Below are 19270 nucleotides of genomic sequence, written 5' to 3'. Positions count from 1 at the left end.
AACTCTAGGAAATGAAAACAGTCTAAACCATGGTTAGTTGTGTGTCCAGGAAAGGAGGGGTATGAAATTGGCTCGAGGAAGCACCAAATGATGCGGATCTTACTATTGTAAAGGTTTTATCACACCATATGACAAAATGCACTTTAAATATATGTATATTAGTATACATAGGCTTTATCTCCAAACAGTTACATAAAAGTAAACCAATTAAAGGATATTTACTTAAATGTCATCTGTCTTTGATTAAAATTAAATATATTTAAATTGAACACATTAAAAGTACTTTATGTAATATCCATTCTTGAGAGATTATTTTTATTATTAATTTTTAATATTTATAAAACAGCAAAAATTTTAAAAGCAGAGAATAAGAGAAAAAAGAGTGGCTCCTGGTAAGGAGTGTTTTCATCAATATGGGAGGAGTTTCAGGGTGCACCTCGGCTAAGACACAGGAGTCAATCAAAGGAATGAAGCTACAGGCGCAGAACTGAGAGAAGACAGGGTCAAGAGAGAGAGAATGAGAGAGAAAGAAAGAGAGAGAGAGAATTGTAGTAAAAGGAGTGGCAGGCTGCGTTCCTGCTGCCAGGCCCCTGGCCACCTGGCTAGTTTATACCCCGAAATAACAACACACAAATTGTATTCATTTAAACACTGCCTGGCCCATTAGCTCTAGCCTCTTATTGGCTAACTCTCACATCTTGATTCAACCCATTTCTAATAATCTGTATGTCACCACGAGGTCGTGGCTTACGGGGAAAGATTCAGTATGTCTGACCTGGCAGCTTCATGGCAGGTGGCCCTCTGTCTCTGCCTCCTTTCTCCCAGCATTCTGTTCTGTCTACCATGCCCATCTAAGGGCTGCCCTATCAAAAGGCCAAGGCAGTTTTCTTTATTCAACCAATGAAAGCAACACATAAAAAGAAGACCCTCCTAAACCAGAGAATGAATTCTATGTACAGGCATACTCATGTGGAGACCAGACGAAAATGTTGAGTTCCTTCCTCAATGGCTCATCTTATTCCTGTAAGATAGGACCTGGAGCTGAACCAGAAGACTACTGTCTTGCTAGGCTTGCTGGGCAGTGAGCTCCGGTCTCCGCCTCCCAAGCACTGGGTCTGAGGTCATGCCCAGCAAACTCCCACACTACACAAGCTCTCCTGCAACTGTACCTTCTGCAGGCTCTCCCCACCATAGGAGGGCAATGCTTAGAGAACAGGTTGGGGGTCGGAGGCTGTAGCGAGTGATAGAAAGTTCAAATTGGCTAATGTTTTAAAGGAGAAGAACCTGAACAGCAGCATTCAAAAAGATGATAAGAAAAAGCATTTTCCCATATAAGGTACCTGCTGGTTTTCTGGAAGATACCAGAAGAGGTATTCTGTTTTATATTCTGGGACATCACTCTGTTCTGCCTTTTCTAGATCTGCATGTTTTGTTATTGAGGGGAACCCTTTAGGAAAAAAATTAGCATTCTGTCTGCTGCTTATTCTTTTCTACTTTATAATGTGTCTTAGAGGTTTTTTGGTTTTTTGTTTTTTTTCCCCCAGTGGTGGATATTGAACCCAAGATCTAGTACATGCTTTGAAAGTGCACTGTCACTGAGCTAGCCCCAAGCCCTTTTTGGTGATATTTCTATGGCAGTACATATGTATATTTAATTATTTTTCAGTGTATATTAGTATTTCATCTTATGGATGAGCTATAACGTGTATCACATCTTAAGTTGTTTTCAGTTCTCATCGAATATTACACTATATATCTGGTATATATCTGTAATGTTTTACATGCTTTTGTATTTATATAGCTATTTCTCAGAGTAAGTAACTTATGGGTAAAACCAACTTTCCAGAGATGGAGAGATGGCTTAGTGGTTAAGGGCATTTGCTGCTCTCACGTAAGACCCAGGTTTGCAAGACTCTAGTTCCAGAGGGTCTGACTTGGCCTCGCTTGGCCTCACTAGCACCAAGCATACATGTGGTGCACAGACATGCAGGCAAAACACCCATACACATAAAATGAAATTAATTTTAAAAACTATTTTGTCAAAGATATATGTTTTATAGCTTGGATGATGCCAAACTGTAATCCAAATGGTTACAATAAATTCCTACTGACTGAGAAAATTCCCCTGTACTGTCACTAATGAAGAACTATTTCCTTTATTTTATATTTTTGTAGTGTATGAGTGTGTGTGCATGCGTGTGTGTTCTGTACATTCATGTATTTGTGTATACACCTGGAGGCCAGTTGTATCATGCCGCTATGCCCAACTTCTCGTGTGAGCACTAGGAATCCAAACCCAGGCCCTTTGTTTCTGTGTTAAGTCATCCCCTATCCTCAAGCAATGCCTTTCTTGGATGCTTCTTAATCACTTAGCTTTCTTAGATAAATTGCTTATTTTATCTTTTTACAGAACTTCAATTCTAAAACAAGCTTCAAATTGTGATGTGTTTAATCTTTATATTCTTTACTTGATGGTTGTTGGATTTTGAGTCTTGCTTAGGGATGCCTTCCTTAGTTAAAGATTATTTATATTTTCTTATAAAATTTGAGTTGTTGGATTTTGTGTTATTGGTATATTTTGTGTTCTTAACTCTAATCTATCAAGAATTAATACTTGTGAATGGTATTTGGTAAGGGTACTATCATTTTAGATTCAATAACTAAATCAAATACTTTAGTTCAATAAGTTTCCAGTCCTGGAAAGATATTAAATACCAGAGAGTTTTTGCTTTGTCCTAATCAGTACCTACTTACATATTCTTGTTTGTGAAGCAGGTACATATTGTGAAGACAGAGTTGATACCAACATTCTAGTGAACTAGCTATTAAAAATGAATGTTTCCATCTAATAATGAAATTGCTGAAGGCATAAATTACATGTCCCAAGTTGTTAATGTATCACAGACATGAAGCAGGAATATGTCTGGTAGTTGACACCTACAGGTATTCTAGTTGACAGCAATGACAGTTATTTTTAAAGGTAAATTACAGTAGTAAGGATTTTGTAAGTGTGTATACACACTCACACGTATTATTCCAAAAGAGATGTGAAGGTAAAGATATGGAAAACAAAGGAAACAGCCGGACGTGATGGTGCATGAGAATTGTCCCAGCACTTGAAAGGTTGAGGTAGGAGAATCCGAAGTTCAAGCCACTGTGAGCTACAGTACTGAGTTCCATGGAAACCGTGGGGCAGGGTTATGGTGTCCTGAACAGTAGTTCTGCAACTCTCTGTCCTGGTTCTGGTGGTGCGTATCTGTAGTCCAGCTACTGAGGCAGGAAGATTTCAAGTTCAAGACTAGCCTTGGAAATTTGATTGAGACTTTGTCTCAAGTGTGAGTGTGTGTGTGTGTGTGTGTGTGTGTGTGTGTGTGAGAGAGAGAGAGAGAGAGAGAGAGAGAGAGAGAGAGAGTGTTCTATAGTGTCAGGTCAGGGCTGCTGTTTTCAAAATGGACCCCTGAATAGTGTGGCTTTGTTGTTTTGTTCATTTAAATCTTGTGTTTGGTTTGGGATTTGAGATGGACAGGTGATGATAGTATTTGTCTTTTTTGGTAAATTTATGTATTTTTGATAGGGTATCAGATATGAACTGTAAAATGAGTTTAGGATTTTTACAAGTCTTCATTATTTCCTTTAGGCAGCTAAGAAGTTTGAACCAGCGCCTCAGAGAAGAAGAGAAAACTCCAAAGGCACCTAGTAACCTTGAATGTAGGTAAAAGAACTTGAAGAAATGAAACAGAAGTCCTTGTCTCTCTGGAAATGTTGGTGCAGACTTGTGCTTTCTCAATCATTTGTCTAAGTGGGTTTTCTCTCTTTATCAACTTTAAAATTAGGAATAACTGTTTTACAATTTAATCTTAATCCCAGGACTTGTGAGGTAGGGGGATTGCCACAGTTTAAGGCCAGCCTGGGCGACATATTGAGTACTATTCTAACAAAAAGTATATGCAGTAAGACCCTATCTAGAGAAAACAAGTTAATAAATATGGACATATCTTAAATAACCACATAAGTATTCTTCTTGTTGACTTTCCTATATTTAAGGTCTTCTGAAAGATTCTTGGGTATTTTCAGCCTTTCCTACAGTGTGAGCAACAATGAAGTGAAGATCTCTGTACCGATGTCTGCACACATTTTACAGGAGAAATAAAGATCTCTGTCCCAATGTCTGCACATACATACACATTTTACAGGCGAGATTTCTAGGAAAATTGCTAAGCCAAAATGTATATATAGTGGCTGTTTTGACAGATATTGTCAAATGACCCCTCTTTTTTCTGATGTTCTGTTCTAAATGGGGGTCTTACTGTGTTGCTCAGGCTATTCTTCAGCTTCTTGGCTCAGTTGATACTCCATCCTTACTCAGTTGCTGGAATTACAAGGTGAATACCAAATTGTCTTTATGGATCACAGAGCTTCACAGAGAAAAACAAGAGCATAAGAACAGATGAGAACAATTTTGAATGTTCTTGGAGTTTTTTTTTCTTGAGTCTAATGTAAATGTGATGTTACAAAGAAGTACATTGATGCCCTAGAATTTTTTTCAATTTCTGAATGATAAAATATTTTCAAAAAGTATCAGCAGAATAGGGAAAAGTTCTTTTGTAATATATGACATAACAAGCTTATTTCTTTTAATGTATAACTCTCTTGCAAAGCAGGGGAAAATCCGAGCAACCAATAGAGTAAGCACTTTTCAAAAATGCCTAGCTTCAGAGTAATTTATGGTAGGTCTTTCTGGTTCTGCTGTTAACAAGGGTGTGGGTAGGAAGAAGGCCAGAGAGGAGGCCATATGGAAGTGGGAATCAGCAGTTGCCTCTCTAAGTGGCTTATCTCTTTGTAGTCTCATAATCATTTACCTTGGTGTACTTCTTCGGAGAGATTTATTACTGTTTATAATAATTTGCTTACTACAAGCTCCATGAGAAAAGGGACCTTGTCTGTGTTGCTCACTGTTGCATACCCAGATTCTATTAGTGATTCATACACAGTAAGCAGTCACTTAAGACTGCATTAGATAAACAAAATGTTGCCATATACTTTCATGTAATTTCATTTATTCTTTGAGAACTTCATGAACATATACCATGCATTTTCATCATTCCCACCCCTCAATATCACACTTCTGACTCTCACAGGAGACCTCCCCACACATCCCCTGCCCAACTTCATGCCCTCTTCTTTTCTTAAAAACCCCAGTGAGTTGAATTATTGTTGCCTCCAAGTGTGTCGCTGTGTGTCCTTCTATTGTAGCATAGGCAGCATACCGACGGCATTCCCCCAAAGAAAATAACTCAACCCTAGGGATCCATCAACTACAAAGAGCTCCTCCATTCGGGCAGGCCTGCAGTCTCTCCACTATTAGGGTAGGGTTTTGACTGGTTTGGTCTTATGCAAGTAACCATAGCTGCTGTGAGCTCAAGTGCAATGTCCATGTTGTGTTCACAGCGCTCCTCCCCGTCCTCTAGCTCCTGGTTCTTTCTGCCCCTCTTCTGTGTTCCCAGAACCTGGGGAGTGGGGTTAGCATAAATGTCACATTTATGTCTGACATTCTTAGTCTTTTATTTCTAGCACTTTGACCAGTTATGAGTCTCTGCATTGTTTCCCACTAGAAAAAGAAGTTTCTCTGACCATGACCAAGAGCAGCATAGATCTATAAGTATAAACATAAATCTTCAGAGGATAGCTTGACAACATAACCATCTAGCAAAACAACAATAAGCAAGTTCCCCCTAGGGCCTATGACCTCTCTAGTCATGGGGTTTACAGTACGAATTCCCTCCTGTGTAGCAGTGCTCAAATCCAGTCAGAAAGTGGTTGGCTGCCTCCGTTACAGTTCGGCAGTCTTTAGTGGGCACGTCTTGCCTAGCAGATCAGCACTGTGGCATACCAGGTCCAGCTGTACGTATGATTACTGGTGTCTGTCTCCTCCCCTACCCGAGTTCGTGCATTCCCTGGGGTTTCTCTTGTTCATCTGTAGTCTTACTCTATTGTGATCAGATATATAACTGTAGGAATTGTTTGAGTGTTCCTATATTTGTCAAGAGTTGTTTTGCATCCTAATACATGATCTATTTTAGAGAACTTTCCATGAGCTGCTGAGGGAAAAGTGATTTCTACAGTGTTTGGGTAGGATATTCTGTAGATATCTGTTAAGTTCATTTGACCTGTAATATCAGGTATTTCTGTTTAATTTTTGTCAGGCTGACTTATGTGTCTGTGAGTGTGGGATACTGAAATCAGCCACTGCCATTACAGTAGGGTTCATTTCTGACTTTACATCTAGTTTTATGAGGTTGGGTACACAGGAATTCAGGGACATACATTCAAAATCTTAATGTCCTCTTGATTGATTGTTCCCTTATCTTTTTTTTTTTTTTTTACTGGTTTTGGTTTGAAGTCAGTTTCGTCAGGTATTAGAACAGTGACCCTTGTTTGTTTTCTAGGTGCAAATTACTATTTACTTATACTTTGTTCCATCGCTTTTACCATAAGGTAGTCTGTCTTTTGTGGTGAGGTGAATTTCTTGGAGGCAGTACATAGATGATTCCTGCCTTTTGATCTAATCTACTAGCTGTGTCTTTTGATTACGGAGTTGGCTCTGCATTGGTATTCAATTGTTTACCAACTAGGAAGTTGTTAGGACCTAGGAAGGTGTGTATTGATTGCTGCATTTTGTTGATTTTGTTGTGTTTAGTTTTTTTCTTTGTTGTTATTACTCTAGCATGTGTTGTTCTTTCTTGTGACCTCATAGGTGGAACTGTGTTTTTCTTCAGTCAAAGACTCTTTCTAGCATCTCCTCTAGAATCAGCTTAGTGGTCATAAATTCCTTTAGTCTATTTTTATCATGGAAAGTTTTTACTATTTTTTCAATTATGACAGATAATTTTCTTGGTGAATAGTCTTTGTTGGCAATGCTATTCTTCAGAACTTGAAATTTAGCTTTTCAGGCCCTCCTGGCTTTTGATGTTTCAGTTGACAAATCTTCTGCTACTCTGATGGGCCTGCCTTTATATGACTTGGTGTCCCTTTCTTGCTGGTTTCAGTTGCTCTTTGTTCTGTATATTCAGTGTGTTTATTCTATTTTCTGTTGCTGTGATTAAACACTCTCACCAAACCAGCCTAGGGAAGGAAAGAGTGTACTTGGCCTGTGCTTCCAGGTCACACTTCATTACCGAGAGAAAGAGGTCAAGGCTGGAACCCTGCCTAGGGAATACCGCTGCCCACAGTTAACAAAACAATCAAGACTGTCCCTCACAGACACATCTACAGGCCAATCTGATAGACAGTTGCTCAGTTCAGATTCTCTCTTCAAGTGGTTCTAGGCTGTACCAAGTTACAGTTAATGTTAATTAGGAAAGTGTTTTAATTGTAATCTGACAAGGAGGGGGTTGTTTCCTGTTCAGTGTTTTAAGTAACTTTTTTATTTGGATTTGAATCTTTTCCCAGTACTGAGAAAATGTATGTTATTTTTCTATGCATGTGGAATGAGATTCTTCTCCTGCTGTGCCCATTACCTGTGGATTTGGTCATTTCTCAGTGTCGGGTATATCTTGAAATCCCCATGGTGCCTTGTTATTTTATCTTTGTCCTGGTTGAATTGTTCCAAGTCTTCTACTTTGTCTTCAGACTCCAGTGTTCTGTCCTCTCCTCGATCCAGTCTGTTGCAGAGACTTTCTACAGAGCTTTTTGTTTGATTCACTGCTTCTGGTTTTATTTTTAGCAATTCAGAATGGGTTTTCTTGAGTATTTCTCTTTGTTTCTTTTTGCTGTTGTTTGTGTCCTTGAACATATTTTAAAATATTTTATTCTTTATTTGTGTGTGTGTGTGTGTTCGTGTTCATGTGTGTGAGAACTCATGGAGGACAGAAAGGCATATTGGTGTTGTAAGCCGCCAATATGGGTGCTGGGAACCAAACTCTTGTCCTTGAAAGCAAGCACTCTTTAATGGTTGTTTCGCCAATCCCAACACATAATCATTATTTTTAGTTCTTTTCTATAGATTTCATCAGATGCCATTGCTGTAGGAACAGTAATTTTTGGAGAAGCTGTATTGTCTTGGATTTTTTGTTTGTTTCTTATGCTACAACACTGAGGTTTATACCGCTAGTATTATTTTGTTGCTTGGTTGTTTTTTTTTTTTTTTGTCTGTTTTAATAAGCTGTATTTTTTCAGTTGGAGGATTTGCAATGTTTAAGTGGTCCTTATATCGGGTAGAGTTGAGTGTGTAGTTCAGAAAATAATTCCTCAGTCTAGGAACTCAGAGTTGCTAGCCTTATGGAATGAATTGCTGGCGCAATTGCACAGAGTTGGAAGGTGAAGTCTTTGGATCCTTCTGACTCTAGAGGGCTCCACAGCTGCTGTGTGGGAGAGGGAAGAGGGCCATTGGTCTCGCAGCCTCAGCGTTCTTGGATTCTGGAAAAAAGCTTGTGTCCTGGACCCCTGCGCTCTGCTGTGGTTCTGCTGTGGTTTGTGTGGCGCCGTGAGGAGCACTTCCCTTGCAGCTTCCAGTAAGCCAACTGGAAGGACTTCCGGTTGCGCTCCCACCTTTGGTTTTCCTGCCTGCTTCCTTGCAAGGTCTTCCTTAAGCCATTTACAGATCTCATCTCTTGAAGGCAAGGGCTCACTGTGTGTGTTATTTCTGCTGTTTTCTTTCACTGCATTTCGAAGATGAGTCTTCCAGACTTCCTTACATGGAAGTCTACGTGTACTTTTACAGCTCTGACAAAGACTGGTAGATCTGTGGGCTGATGCCAACAGTCTGAAAGGGGGAAGGTGTGAACTTAGCAACTGTGGGATAGTATGATTCTTTTGTGTTTAAATATATATTTATGTAAATCATTATCAGCATAAGTATTTGCCAGTACAGTAACCGAAATTAATAGTGTATGATTCTGGTGTGAGAGCTGACAGGGGATGGGGGGACATATTGAGAATTATTTGGTGCTGTCTTTGGCATTTTTGTGGAGTTTGAGATAATTATTTGCAGATGTACTATTCATTTGTTTTAAAAGGTAAAAACAATTTATAACTAAAATATCGATTGGAGAAGACATTTATTTTGTAAAATGTATTTAATATTTACATAGCATTATTTGTGCATTGTTACTATTGAGGGAAATCAGTGAACTTAAGGACTTTTCTTTTCCTAAAATCAGGCATGTTTTAAAAATTGGGAAACAGCTCTTTGATGTGTTTATCTTACAGTATTCTCCCTGCAGTCGTTGAATATGTCACTGCAGAGTCAGCTGCAAGAGTCACTGAAGAGCCAGGAGTTACTACAGAGTAAAAACGAAGAACTCTTAAAAGTGATAGAAAACCAGAGAGACGAAAACAAAAAATTTACGACTTTGTTTAAAGACAAAGAGCAAACTCTTCTGCAGAATAAACAGCAGTTTGACATTGAGATGACAAGGGTAAAAATTGGTGTGTATTTGAACTGTAGCTATAGTCTTTGTTTCTAAAGCAGTAAGGAAACTGAAGTTGCTTTTGTTGTTTGCTTTAGAATTGGAGGATGCCTTGGCCAATGAGAAGAATTCTCAGTTTAAATTAGAGACTGCAGAAAAGGAAAATCAGATACTGGGAATAACACTACGCCAGCGTGATGCTGAGGTTGCTCGACTTAGAGAACTAACCAGGTAAACTCGCTTCCTGTGAGATAACCCAGGCCTCTTATTAGATGCCTTTATAGACCCCAAGCCACAGACCTTTCTTCCTCCTTTTTCCCGATAATTTCCTTTACCCTCTTCCCTTCTTTATTTTCTAATGTGTTGGTCTATTTCACTTTAAAGATTCCAGACTTGTATAATAATAATAATAATAATAATAATAATAATAATAATAATAATAATCTATAACCATGGGGTTGTAGATTATGGGGAACCAATTGACGCCAGCGAAGAACTGGACACTGTGTAGTGAAACTCCCTGGCTCGGACACAGAGAGGCCTGGGTGGACTCTCAGCCATGCTGTATATTAGCGGAGTAATCCTGTGTGTGTTATTTAACCGTTAAAGCTCTGTCATAAAGTTGTCAGGGAACCACAGAATAGTTTGTGATGTGCATCTAACGTGTCGAGTTCTCATGCCAATGATATTGGGTACGTCCCTTAACCTCTTTGGCTTTCTTATTTTCATTTCATCAGTAAAGTGAGAGATTTGACCACAGGCTCTAAATATCTTCATTCTTTACTCAGTCTTTTTCCAAATAAATAAATCTATCTTACTTTTTATACTTTTAGAGAAACCTTACAAAAATCAGGGTTTTTTTTGTTTTTTTGGTTTTTTTTTTGAGACATTTGGTAATCATTGGATTTTCAAGTACTTTTAAACATTTCAGAGAAGTTAGTAATTATATGCCAGAAAACCAGTAGATCTGACTATTCCTTTAGTGATCCTGGAAGCTCATCATTTCAAATGATTCATTTTTAATTATAAGCTTTTTGGGAACTAGATGTCTGTTATATATAAATTATATGTCATATATAATGTGCTTAGTTTATGAATATACTTAATAATAATTTAATGTAGAAATTCTGCTTTATTTTAGCATACCTCTTACTAGACTGATTTTTTTTTTAACGCAAAGGTTCAGTTTGCAGTGTTGCTCAAGAATAAAATATTTCTATACCTTAAGAAAAAAATTGTGAGCCTTTACCTTTAGGTATGATAGTAAATTATATAAATCAAGATTTGTCATTTGTTATTGTAATTTTCTGTTGTCAAAGCCTTCTAACACTAATTTTCATACTTGCTTTAAGTCCTTCTTTTAAAGGATAGAAGCATTAGAAATGAGCTAACAAGATGCATAAAACAACAGTAGTGACTGTACTGCATTCTTCTTGGCAGAACTTTACAGAACAGTATGGCGAAGCTGCTCTCAGATCTCAGTGTGGACACTGCCTGCTGCAAGATGGGGAGTAACCTCACCAAGTCACTTCTGAATATTTATGATCAGCAGCTTCAGCAGGACCCAGCCCCTTCTCACACGTCCATCATGAGCTACCTAAATCAGCTGGAGACAAACCACAGCTTTGCTCATTCGGCTCTCCTTAACAACGAGGAAGCCACAGAGCCGCACAGGCTCCATGAGAACGTGCTGCCTGCACAGGGCCCTCCACACAGTGACACCAGGGCGGTGGGTGGGGGTCCTGCACCTGGAGCGGCTTCTGCTGCTGTGGTAGAGGATTCCGATACAGAATGTGAAACCATCGCTTTGACAGAAGATGATTTTAATGTGGATGGTACACTTTATATTCCTTTTGCCAGAAGCACTTCTGAAAAGCAGCCGCCACTTTCTAAGAGACTGTCACCCCAGCCAGTGAGAAGTGTTGCTACAACACAGCTAGCCAGCGGCATCACACCCGCCTCTAAAAGAGAACCTAGACTGTGTGCACCTGTAGCTTGTTCTTCACGAAACGAAGCAGAAGATGCTCCTGGGAGACTTCCCAGCCCATCTGACACAGAGGACATGCAGCTCCTCAGGAAAATAAAGGAAGCGATTGGTAAGATCCCTGCCGCTGCTGCTGCTCAGGCTGAGCACCCAGAGGAGCAGGCCACACATCATGGGCCGTCAGCTTGTCGCAGCCCTGTTGTCCCAGTGAAGGGCAATGTTGTCAGTGATACCAGCTTCCTAAATTCCGACTTGACGTCAGACTGGAGCATCTCCTCTTTCTCAACGTTCACGTCTCATGATGAACAAGACTTCAGAAATGGCCTGGCAGCTTTGGATGCCAACATTGCTCGACTCCAGAAGTCCTTAAGGACTGGCCTTCTGGAGAAATGAGTTTGGAAGAAAACTGACTGGGTGCTTTTTTTTTTTTAATAGTAGAATTTGGCTACATTCATAGTATATTTTAGGTTTCCTTACAGAGAACATTTTATACTATTAATTATGTATGAAATAATAATGGAATAAATTTATTATTGCACTATTTTAACACCTGAAGCTTATAAAAACAAATTTTCTTAAGAAATTAACAATTGCTAAGAGAAGAAAGTTGTGGCTAACTAAGCAAGTGTTGTGTGCCTCACTGTGTTACAGAGAGAGTCTTCCGTGTGGAACTGCTGGGTCAGTGGTGCGGGTACCGAGGACTGCGGCTGTCCAGAAGGATAATGGGAAAGGAGCTGGCAATTAAAGTTTCCTCTCTGCTTTGGAATATCCGTTGTTTGTATGTGAGAGATGGTGTGCTTATACGTGGGGTCCTCTGGGTTATACGCCATGCTGTTGATGACAGCAGTAACATTTCTGAGAGAAAGGTGCTGGTATACTCACCTCATACAAAGCATTGGTTGGTCCAGGGAAATGTAGGTGATATCTTAAATAGATGATTCCCTAAGTCTTGGACGTTTTATTTATAATTTTTCTGAATGTACATATTTTCAAAAATAAAGTCAGACTGATCAGGTAATGCTAACAATCAACTTTTACTTTAATAATTTTGTTTTTAGTAAGATTTGGGTTTTTTTTTACTGTCTTAGAAAATGACGGAGTTTGCAAATCTCAGCACTGGTGGTAATTCTGCCTCTCTGGCCCAGTTTTTCCCCATCATGTAGCTGAGAATGTTGTTCCATAATTAACATGAACTGTGTTGCCCTCTCTGCTTTTTGGTACCAGCCCGTTGTCCTATCTTGCCATATAGCCAAAGATGACCTCACACTCGCATCTTCCCGCCTCAGCCTGACGCCATGATCACAGACGTGCAATGGACGCACCCGCACTCCCTAGCTGCCTGCTGTCACCTCTCTGTGTAAACACCTTTGACCTCTCAGAAGCTAAGGCTTGTGCTGTCGGTAGCTCTTGGTACGAGTCACCTGTCTGGTGTAGCTGAATTTGGTACTTGGGCATTCAAGCATTCTGCCCGATCCAAGATTTCCTCTTGCTGTATTTTCATAGTGCTACAATCTCTGAAGGACCCTGAGAGACTAATATATCCAGACTTCATAGAGGGGTTTTTTAGGTATGAATGTATTAAAATGAGTTGTAAATTATTGTCATAGACTTGTTCATTAACATTTTAAGTATACTTACTTCCAGTGTTTCTAAGTTAATTTGTTTACTTATTTGGAGGTAACAAGTCACAGCTCTTCATCGAAGTTCAGAAACACAAAATAATATAAAGAAGAAAACCTGGGTCATCTTTCTGCTGTCAAATATCAACTGTTATTCATAAACACAAGTAAATTCGGGGGCCAGTTAGATGGCTTCGCTGGTAAAGGTGCAAGGAGAAAACTGACCCTTCGAGTTGTCCTCTAACCTTCGTCTGTGCGCCATGGTCGGTCCGTGCCCACACACTTAAACCCTTAAGCTCTTTGATAAGACAATTCGAAAGATGCACAAGAAAGGAAGTGTTTCTCTTACTGTACACGTACACCACTTCATTCCCATGATCTCAGAATGCATAGGGACTTCACCTCACCAGCAGGCAAACAGAGGGTTCTGCAGAAACTCCTGTCCAGTTCGGACACTGTTCCTGGAGGGAGAGTCAACAGATTGTGGTCTCAATGCCAACAGACATTAAACATTAAACACCTGCTTCAGATGCTAGTCACAAGTGCACCACTGACTGACCAGCTGTACATCAGGGTTCCTATGAACCCCTTAATAGACTTGATCAGTGTGCTGGTTGAGTTTTTGTCAATTTGACATAAATCTAGACATTATTTGGGAAGGGGGAATCTTAATTGAGAAAATGCCTCCATAAGATTGGCCTGTGTGCAAGTCCATAGGGTATTGTCTTGTGCCAGGCTTTTACTTTTGGGTCACCAACCAGCTCCCAAATCATGACATGGAGACTTGTTATTAGTTATGAGTGCTTGGTCTAGCTTAGGCTCATTTCTGGCTAGCTCTTTTAACTTCAATTAGCCTGTTTATCTACATTTTGCCTCAGTACTTTTTACCTTACTTCTGGTATCTTTCCTGCTGTCTCTATGGCTGGCTGGAAGCTGGCTGGTTTCTGGCCCTGGGTGTATCCCTCTTTCTCCCTCGTTCTCTCCTCTTGTTCTTTCAAACCTAGATTTCTCTCCTTTATTCTCTCTGCCCGCCAGCCCTGCCTATCTTTTCTCTGCCTAGCTATTGACCATCTAGCTCTTCATTAGACCAACCAGGGGCCTTAGACAGGCAAGGTGAAACAAATGCAATATCTTTACAAAATTAAATGTAACATAAACAATTATAACAAGCCTTCATGCGGTTAAAATAATATTCCACAGCATTTGTCTTGATTACTGATTGACGTGGGAGAGCCCAGCTCACTGGGTACAGTGCCATCCCTAGGCAAGTGCTCTTAGGTTGCATAAGAAAGCAGACTGATCAGTTGGATGATGATGGTGGCGGTTCACTCCTTTAATTCCAGCACCTGAGAGGCAGAGGGCAGTCAGATCTCTGAGTTCGAGGCCAGCCTGGTCTACAAAACTGGTTCTAGGACAGCCAGGGCTGTTACACAGAAACTTTGTCCTGAAAAACCAAAAAGTAGAAGTAGAGAAGGAAGAGGAAAGAAATCCTGATCAAATGCCACGGGGAGCAAGCCAGTAAGCAATACTCCTCCGTGACCTTCAGTGTTTGCCTCCAGGTTCCCGCCTTGACTTCCTGACCTAACTTCCTCAATGATGGGGTGTGACCTGAGTGTTGTAAGATAAATCCTTACCTTCCAGGCTGGTTTTTGTCAAGGTGTTTTTATCACAATAGAAAAGTTTGCTAGTTCAGCTCACAAAACTCAAGAAAACACATTTACAGGTTTATCTTAAAGAAGGTAAACAGCCAGAAAAAGAGGTGGCTAGGACAATGTGTGGAAGGATACTACCTACAGTTTCTGTCCCCATAAAGTTGGGTTATTGTGTCCTCTAGGTGTATGGGTCTGTTCTTGTTCAACCTCCTATAAGCCACATAATCCTACTGCCTAAAAGCTCTCCCTCCCCTGCCCTTCGCTGAGATGTCTTTGCAGGATCATCACAATTGAAGCACATGGATCAGCTCTCCTAATGCTAATCCATCAATACGGTTCCTCATGCTATGGTGACCATACAATTATTTTTGTTGCTACTTCATAACTGTAATTTTGCTAGTCATGAATTGTCATGTAAATATCTATTTTCTGATGGTCTTAGGCAACTACTATGAAAGGGTCATTTGATCCCCAAAAGGGGTCACGTCCCACAGGTTGAGAAACACTGACATAGATAAATGATTGGACAGAAAACCATGATATAATGCCCTGCAGGCCTGTTTAAATTCTTGACTTCTGTACAGCATTCCTGCTCCTGAGTATGACGAGCTGAAGTGAGTCTTATGATCTACTATCAGAGGAAGTAGGTGAGAATTCAATATAGGGGGAAGATTTTTCATTCTGCAATGCCTTGAGGGGAAATTCCAGTTCTGGTCTAGGGGGAAAGAAACAAGGCTGAAAAAACAACCAAGGCAACACTCAGTGTGTATTCCCGCCTCACTTTAAGTTAAATCCTTTTCCAGAAATCTATACTTAGTACTAATAATGATGTTTTATTGATGATGAGTGTCTTAGAGACTCAAAAGGCCAGCTTCAACCACATGGGAAGAAGGACAGAATTCCTCCTTGGTGGAAAAGCAGGTAGCCAGCCCAACAACCGACCAAGGATTCCCTGTGTTGTGATCCCCATTGTATAGAATGCAGAGTGAGGGAATTGGCTTAAGTTTTCACTGAAGTCAGAGGCCCATTTCTACACTTATAAATGTAGGGTGTTCAGAATCAAAGCAGGTAACCAGTAAGAATTGGACTCTATTGGCACAAATATTTCCTTAGTCACTCAAGTCCACTGATTTCTATTCAGACTTGCTTAAGGGTTCTGGGAATAGAACTCACTTTACATAAGAAACCTCACGTTTCTCTCCCCATGTTTTAAAACTCAACTTGGAAGGAATTGGGCTTAAACTAAACTAAAGCAGTTGACCTGAGCTGGACTTCCCAAAGAACTTCAGAAATAGTAACGGCATAGAAACTTCTTAAGAATTTACAAGTTAAGCAATCTACAGATTCAATGCAATGTGCATCAAAATCCCAGCAAAATTCTTCACAGACCTCAAAAGAACGGTACTCAACTTAATATGGAAAAGCAAAAAACTCAGGATAGCCAAAACAATCCTATACAATAAAAGAACTTCTGGAGGCATCACAATCCCTGACTAAAAACTCAACTACCGAGCCTCTGTACTGAAAACAGCCTGGTACTGGCATAAAAACAGACAGGAGGACCAATGGAACCAAATAGAAGACCCGATATCAATCCACACATCTTCAAACACCTAATTTTTGACAAAGAAGCAAAAAATATCAAATGGAAAAAAAAAGCATGTTTAACAATTGATGCTGGCATAACTAGATATCAATATGTAGAAGAATGAAAATAGACCCATCTCTATCACCGTGCACAAAACACAGGCCCAAGTGGATCAAAGACCTCAACATAAAGCCAGCCACTCTGAACCTTACAGAAGAGAAAGTGGGAAATACACTTGAATGCATTGGCACAAGAGACCATTTCCAAAATATAACCCCAGCAGCACAGACACTGAGAGTAACAATAAATGGGACCTCCTGAAACTGAAAAGCTTCTGTAAAGCAAAGGACACGGTCAACAAGACAAAACAACAGCCTACAGAATGGGAAAAGATCTTCAATAATCCCACATCAGATAGAAGTCTGATCTCCAAAATGCACAAAGAACTCAAGAAATTGGTCACCAAAAGAACAAATAATCTAATAAAAAAATGGAGTACAGACCTAAACAGAGAGCTTTCAATAGAGGTATCTAAAATGGCTGAAAGACACTTAAGGAAATGCTTAACATCCTTAGTCATCAGAGAAATGTAAATCAAAACAACTCTGAGATTCCATCTTACATCTGTAAGAATGGCCAAGATCAAAAACACTTATGACAACTTATGCTGGAGAGGATGTGGGGTAAAGGGAACACTTCTGCATTGCTGGTGGGAATGCAAGCTGGTACAACCCCTTTGGATGTCAGTGTGGCGATTTCTCAGAAAATTAGGAAACAACCTTCCTCAAGGCCCAGCAATATCACTTTTGGGTATATATCCAAAGGATGCTCAATCGTGCCACAAGGACATGTGCTCAACTATGTTCATAGCAGCTTTGTTTGTCATAGCCAGCACCTGGAAACAACCTAAATGCCCCTTGACTGAAGAATGGATAAGGAAATTTGGTACGTTTACACAATGGAGTACTACACAGCAGAAGAAAATAACAGCTTGAATTTTGCAGGCAAATGGATGGAGCTAGAAAACATCCTTTTGAGTGAGGTAACCCAGATACAGAAAGACAATTATCACATGTACTCACTCATAGGTGGTTTTTAAACATAAAGCCAAGAAAACCAGCCTACAAACCACAATCCCAGAGGACTTAGACAACAATGCGGACACTAAGACTTACATAGATCTAATCTACATGGGAAGTACAAAGTATAAAAAGACAAGATCTCCTGAGTAAATTAGGAGCATGGGAATCTTGGGAGAGGGTTGAAGTTGGGAGCGGAGAGGCAGGGAGGGGAGCAGAGAAAAATGTAGAGCTCAATAAAAATCAATTAAAAAATTTAAAAAATTAAAAAAAAACTTACAAGTTGAGTTTCAAAAGACTTTAAAAGCCATCTTCATAACTAGAGGGAGTCTTCTATAGTGACAGTAGTGGAGAGACCCCAAGCACACCCAGTATCCATTTTGTCCAGCGACAAGTTCCTACGCAAGCCCACCATACTGTTTGTGTTTGTCTTGTTGATACTTGCTGGTTCATTTCCAGGCTTCTCTGCCCTGCCTAGTCCCGTTCATTTCCCACGGCACTTGGTAACTCTCATACAGTAGGTGACAGTAACTCCTCTCAGACTTCACCAAATCCCTGACGGACAGCCCTAGGCTTCCCGGGATGTTTTTTACTTGGCATTAAGCACCCGTAGCAGTTTATCGCTTTATTCCACCTAAGTTGCTAGCCTTAGCCTGCTGTTCGGAAATCTTATCCTTTTTATTTCTATGATTTTCAGAGGCAGAAATCCCTTTGCTAGTAGACGACACATGCACACCACTGTGCATGTGATGAGAGGTATAGATCCTTTAAATATTTATGAAGAGATAGGACAGAAACTTTATCATGTCGTCTGTGCAGAATAACTTAACCACCAGCCTTCCTGACTGATTTGTGTGAAGGATTAATGGAGGCAAAGCTGCTGAAAACTGGGCACTGTGTAATCTGTAACTTGTGGCTTTTTTGTTTGTTTGTTTGAAACAGGGTTTCTCTGTGTAGCTTTGGAGCCTGTCCTGAAACTCACTCTGTAGACCAGGCTGGCTTCGAACTCACAGCCTCTGCCTGCCTCTGCCTCCCAACTGCTGGGATTAAAAGTGTGCACAACAAATGCCCAGCAACTTGTGGCATTTAAAGAGCTTTTATTTACCGTTCTGTTTGCCTTTGTTCTGGTGTTGGCCAGTTTATCAACGAGTCTTTTAAATTATAGATACAGCAATGATGAGTGTATGTGATCTGATCAAATGAAATACAGGTCAAACGACTTTCCTATAATCTGTTACAGTTGTCTTAAAATAGGCAACAACTGAGTTGGCTACATGAGCTATCATATCATGCTACAGATCATATTAGGGATGCAATTTCCAGATAATCACATTGTCATTCCTGGAGGTAAAATGGTATCATGTTAGGACAGACATTTCCAAATAAGCAGTCAGTTGTTCTTAAGGAAAACTCACATTTACTGCAGAGTCAAAGTACTTCATTTTTCTTGAGGTCACAATGACTAGGAACAGGAAAACCAAAATATGGAGTTAACATAACCAGATACTAATTTACTGTCATGGAACACCTTAAACGAGGTAGAATAATCTTCAGTCTAGTTTGAACACACGGGACTTGAGAGCCAAGGTATAATAGCCAAGAATCCCCTCTGGGATTTGTCGTGTGTATTAAACAGGAGAGCATGGAGTTGCTCTGGACTAAACATGATCGCGATGAGTACTGACTCCCTCTGGCCCACACGTGTGTGTGTGTGTGTGTCTGTGTGCGCGCGTGTGTGTCTGTGTGTGCGCGCACTGTGCCAAGCTCCCAAGCTTTTTTTTTTTTTTTTTTTTTTTGCTTTCTGAAGACACACTGTTCTTAAAATCTTTGTCTAGCATGTGACTGATAGAATAAGACTCCCGCCTGTCACTTGGCCAATTTTATTATGAGTCATTATTAACAATGGTTGTGTTTTTCTCCCTTTGGCACCGGCATTCAGTG

At 40.0% G+C, this 19270-nt stretch overlaps 1 protein-coding gene across 1 annotated transcript in view; it reads left to right on the top strand.

Moving 5' to 3' along the window:
• Positions 1-12310, top strand: part of Ccdc14 (coiled-coil domain containing 14) — a 35781-nt gene extending 23471 nt beyond the window's left edge. Inside the window, exons 10-13 of the mRNA XM_057765120.1 lie at positions 3638-3708; positions 9208-9426; positions 9506-9638; positions 10848-12310. Of these exons, the coding sequence (XP_057621103.1) occupies positions 3638-3708; positions 9208-9426; positions 9506-9638; positions 10848-11784 (1360 nt within the window). The 3' untranslated portion in view covers positions 11785-12310. The remainder of the gene's footprint in view (positions 1-3637; positions 3709-9207; positions 9427-9505; positions 9639-10847) is intronic.
• Positions 12311-19270: the final 6960 nt, after the last annotated feature.

Source organism: Chionomys nivalis, chromosome 3, assembly GCF_950005125.1.
Source record: "Chionomys nivalis chromosome 3, mChiNiv1.1, whole genome shotgun sequence".
Taxonomy (NCBI): Eukaryota; Metazoa; Chordata; class Mammalia; order Rodentia; family Cricetidae; genus Chionomys; species Chionomys nivalis.
This window is presented reverse-complemented; position numbering and strand designations above follow the sequence as displayed.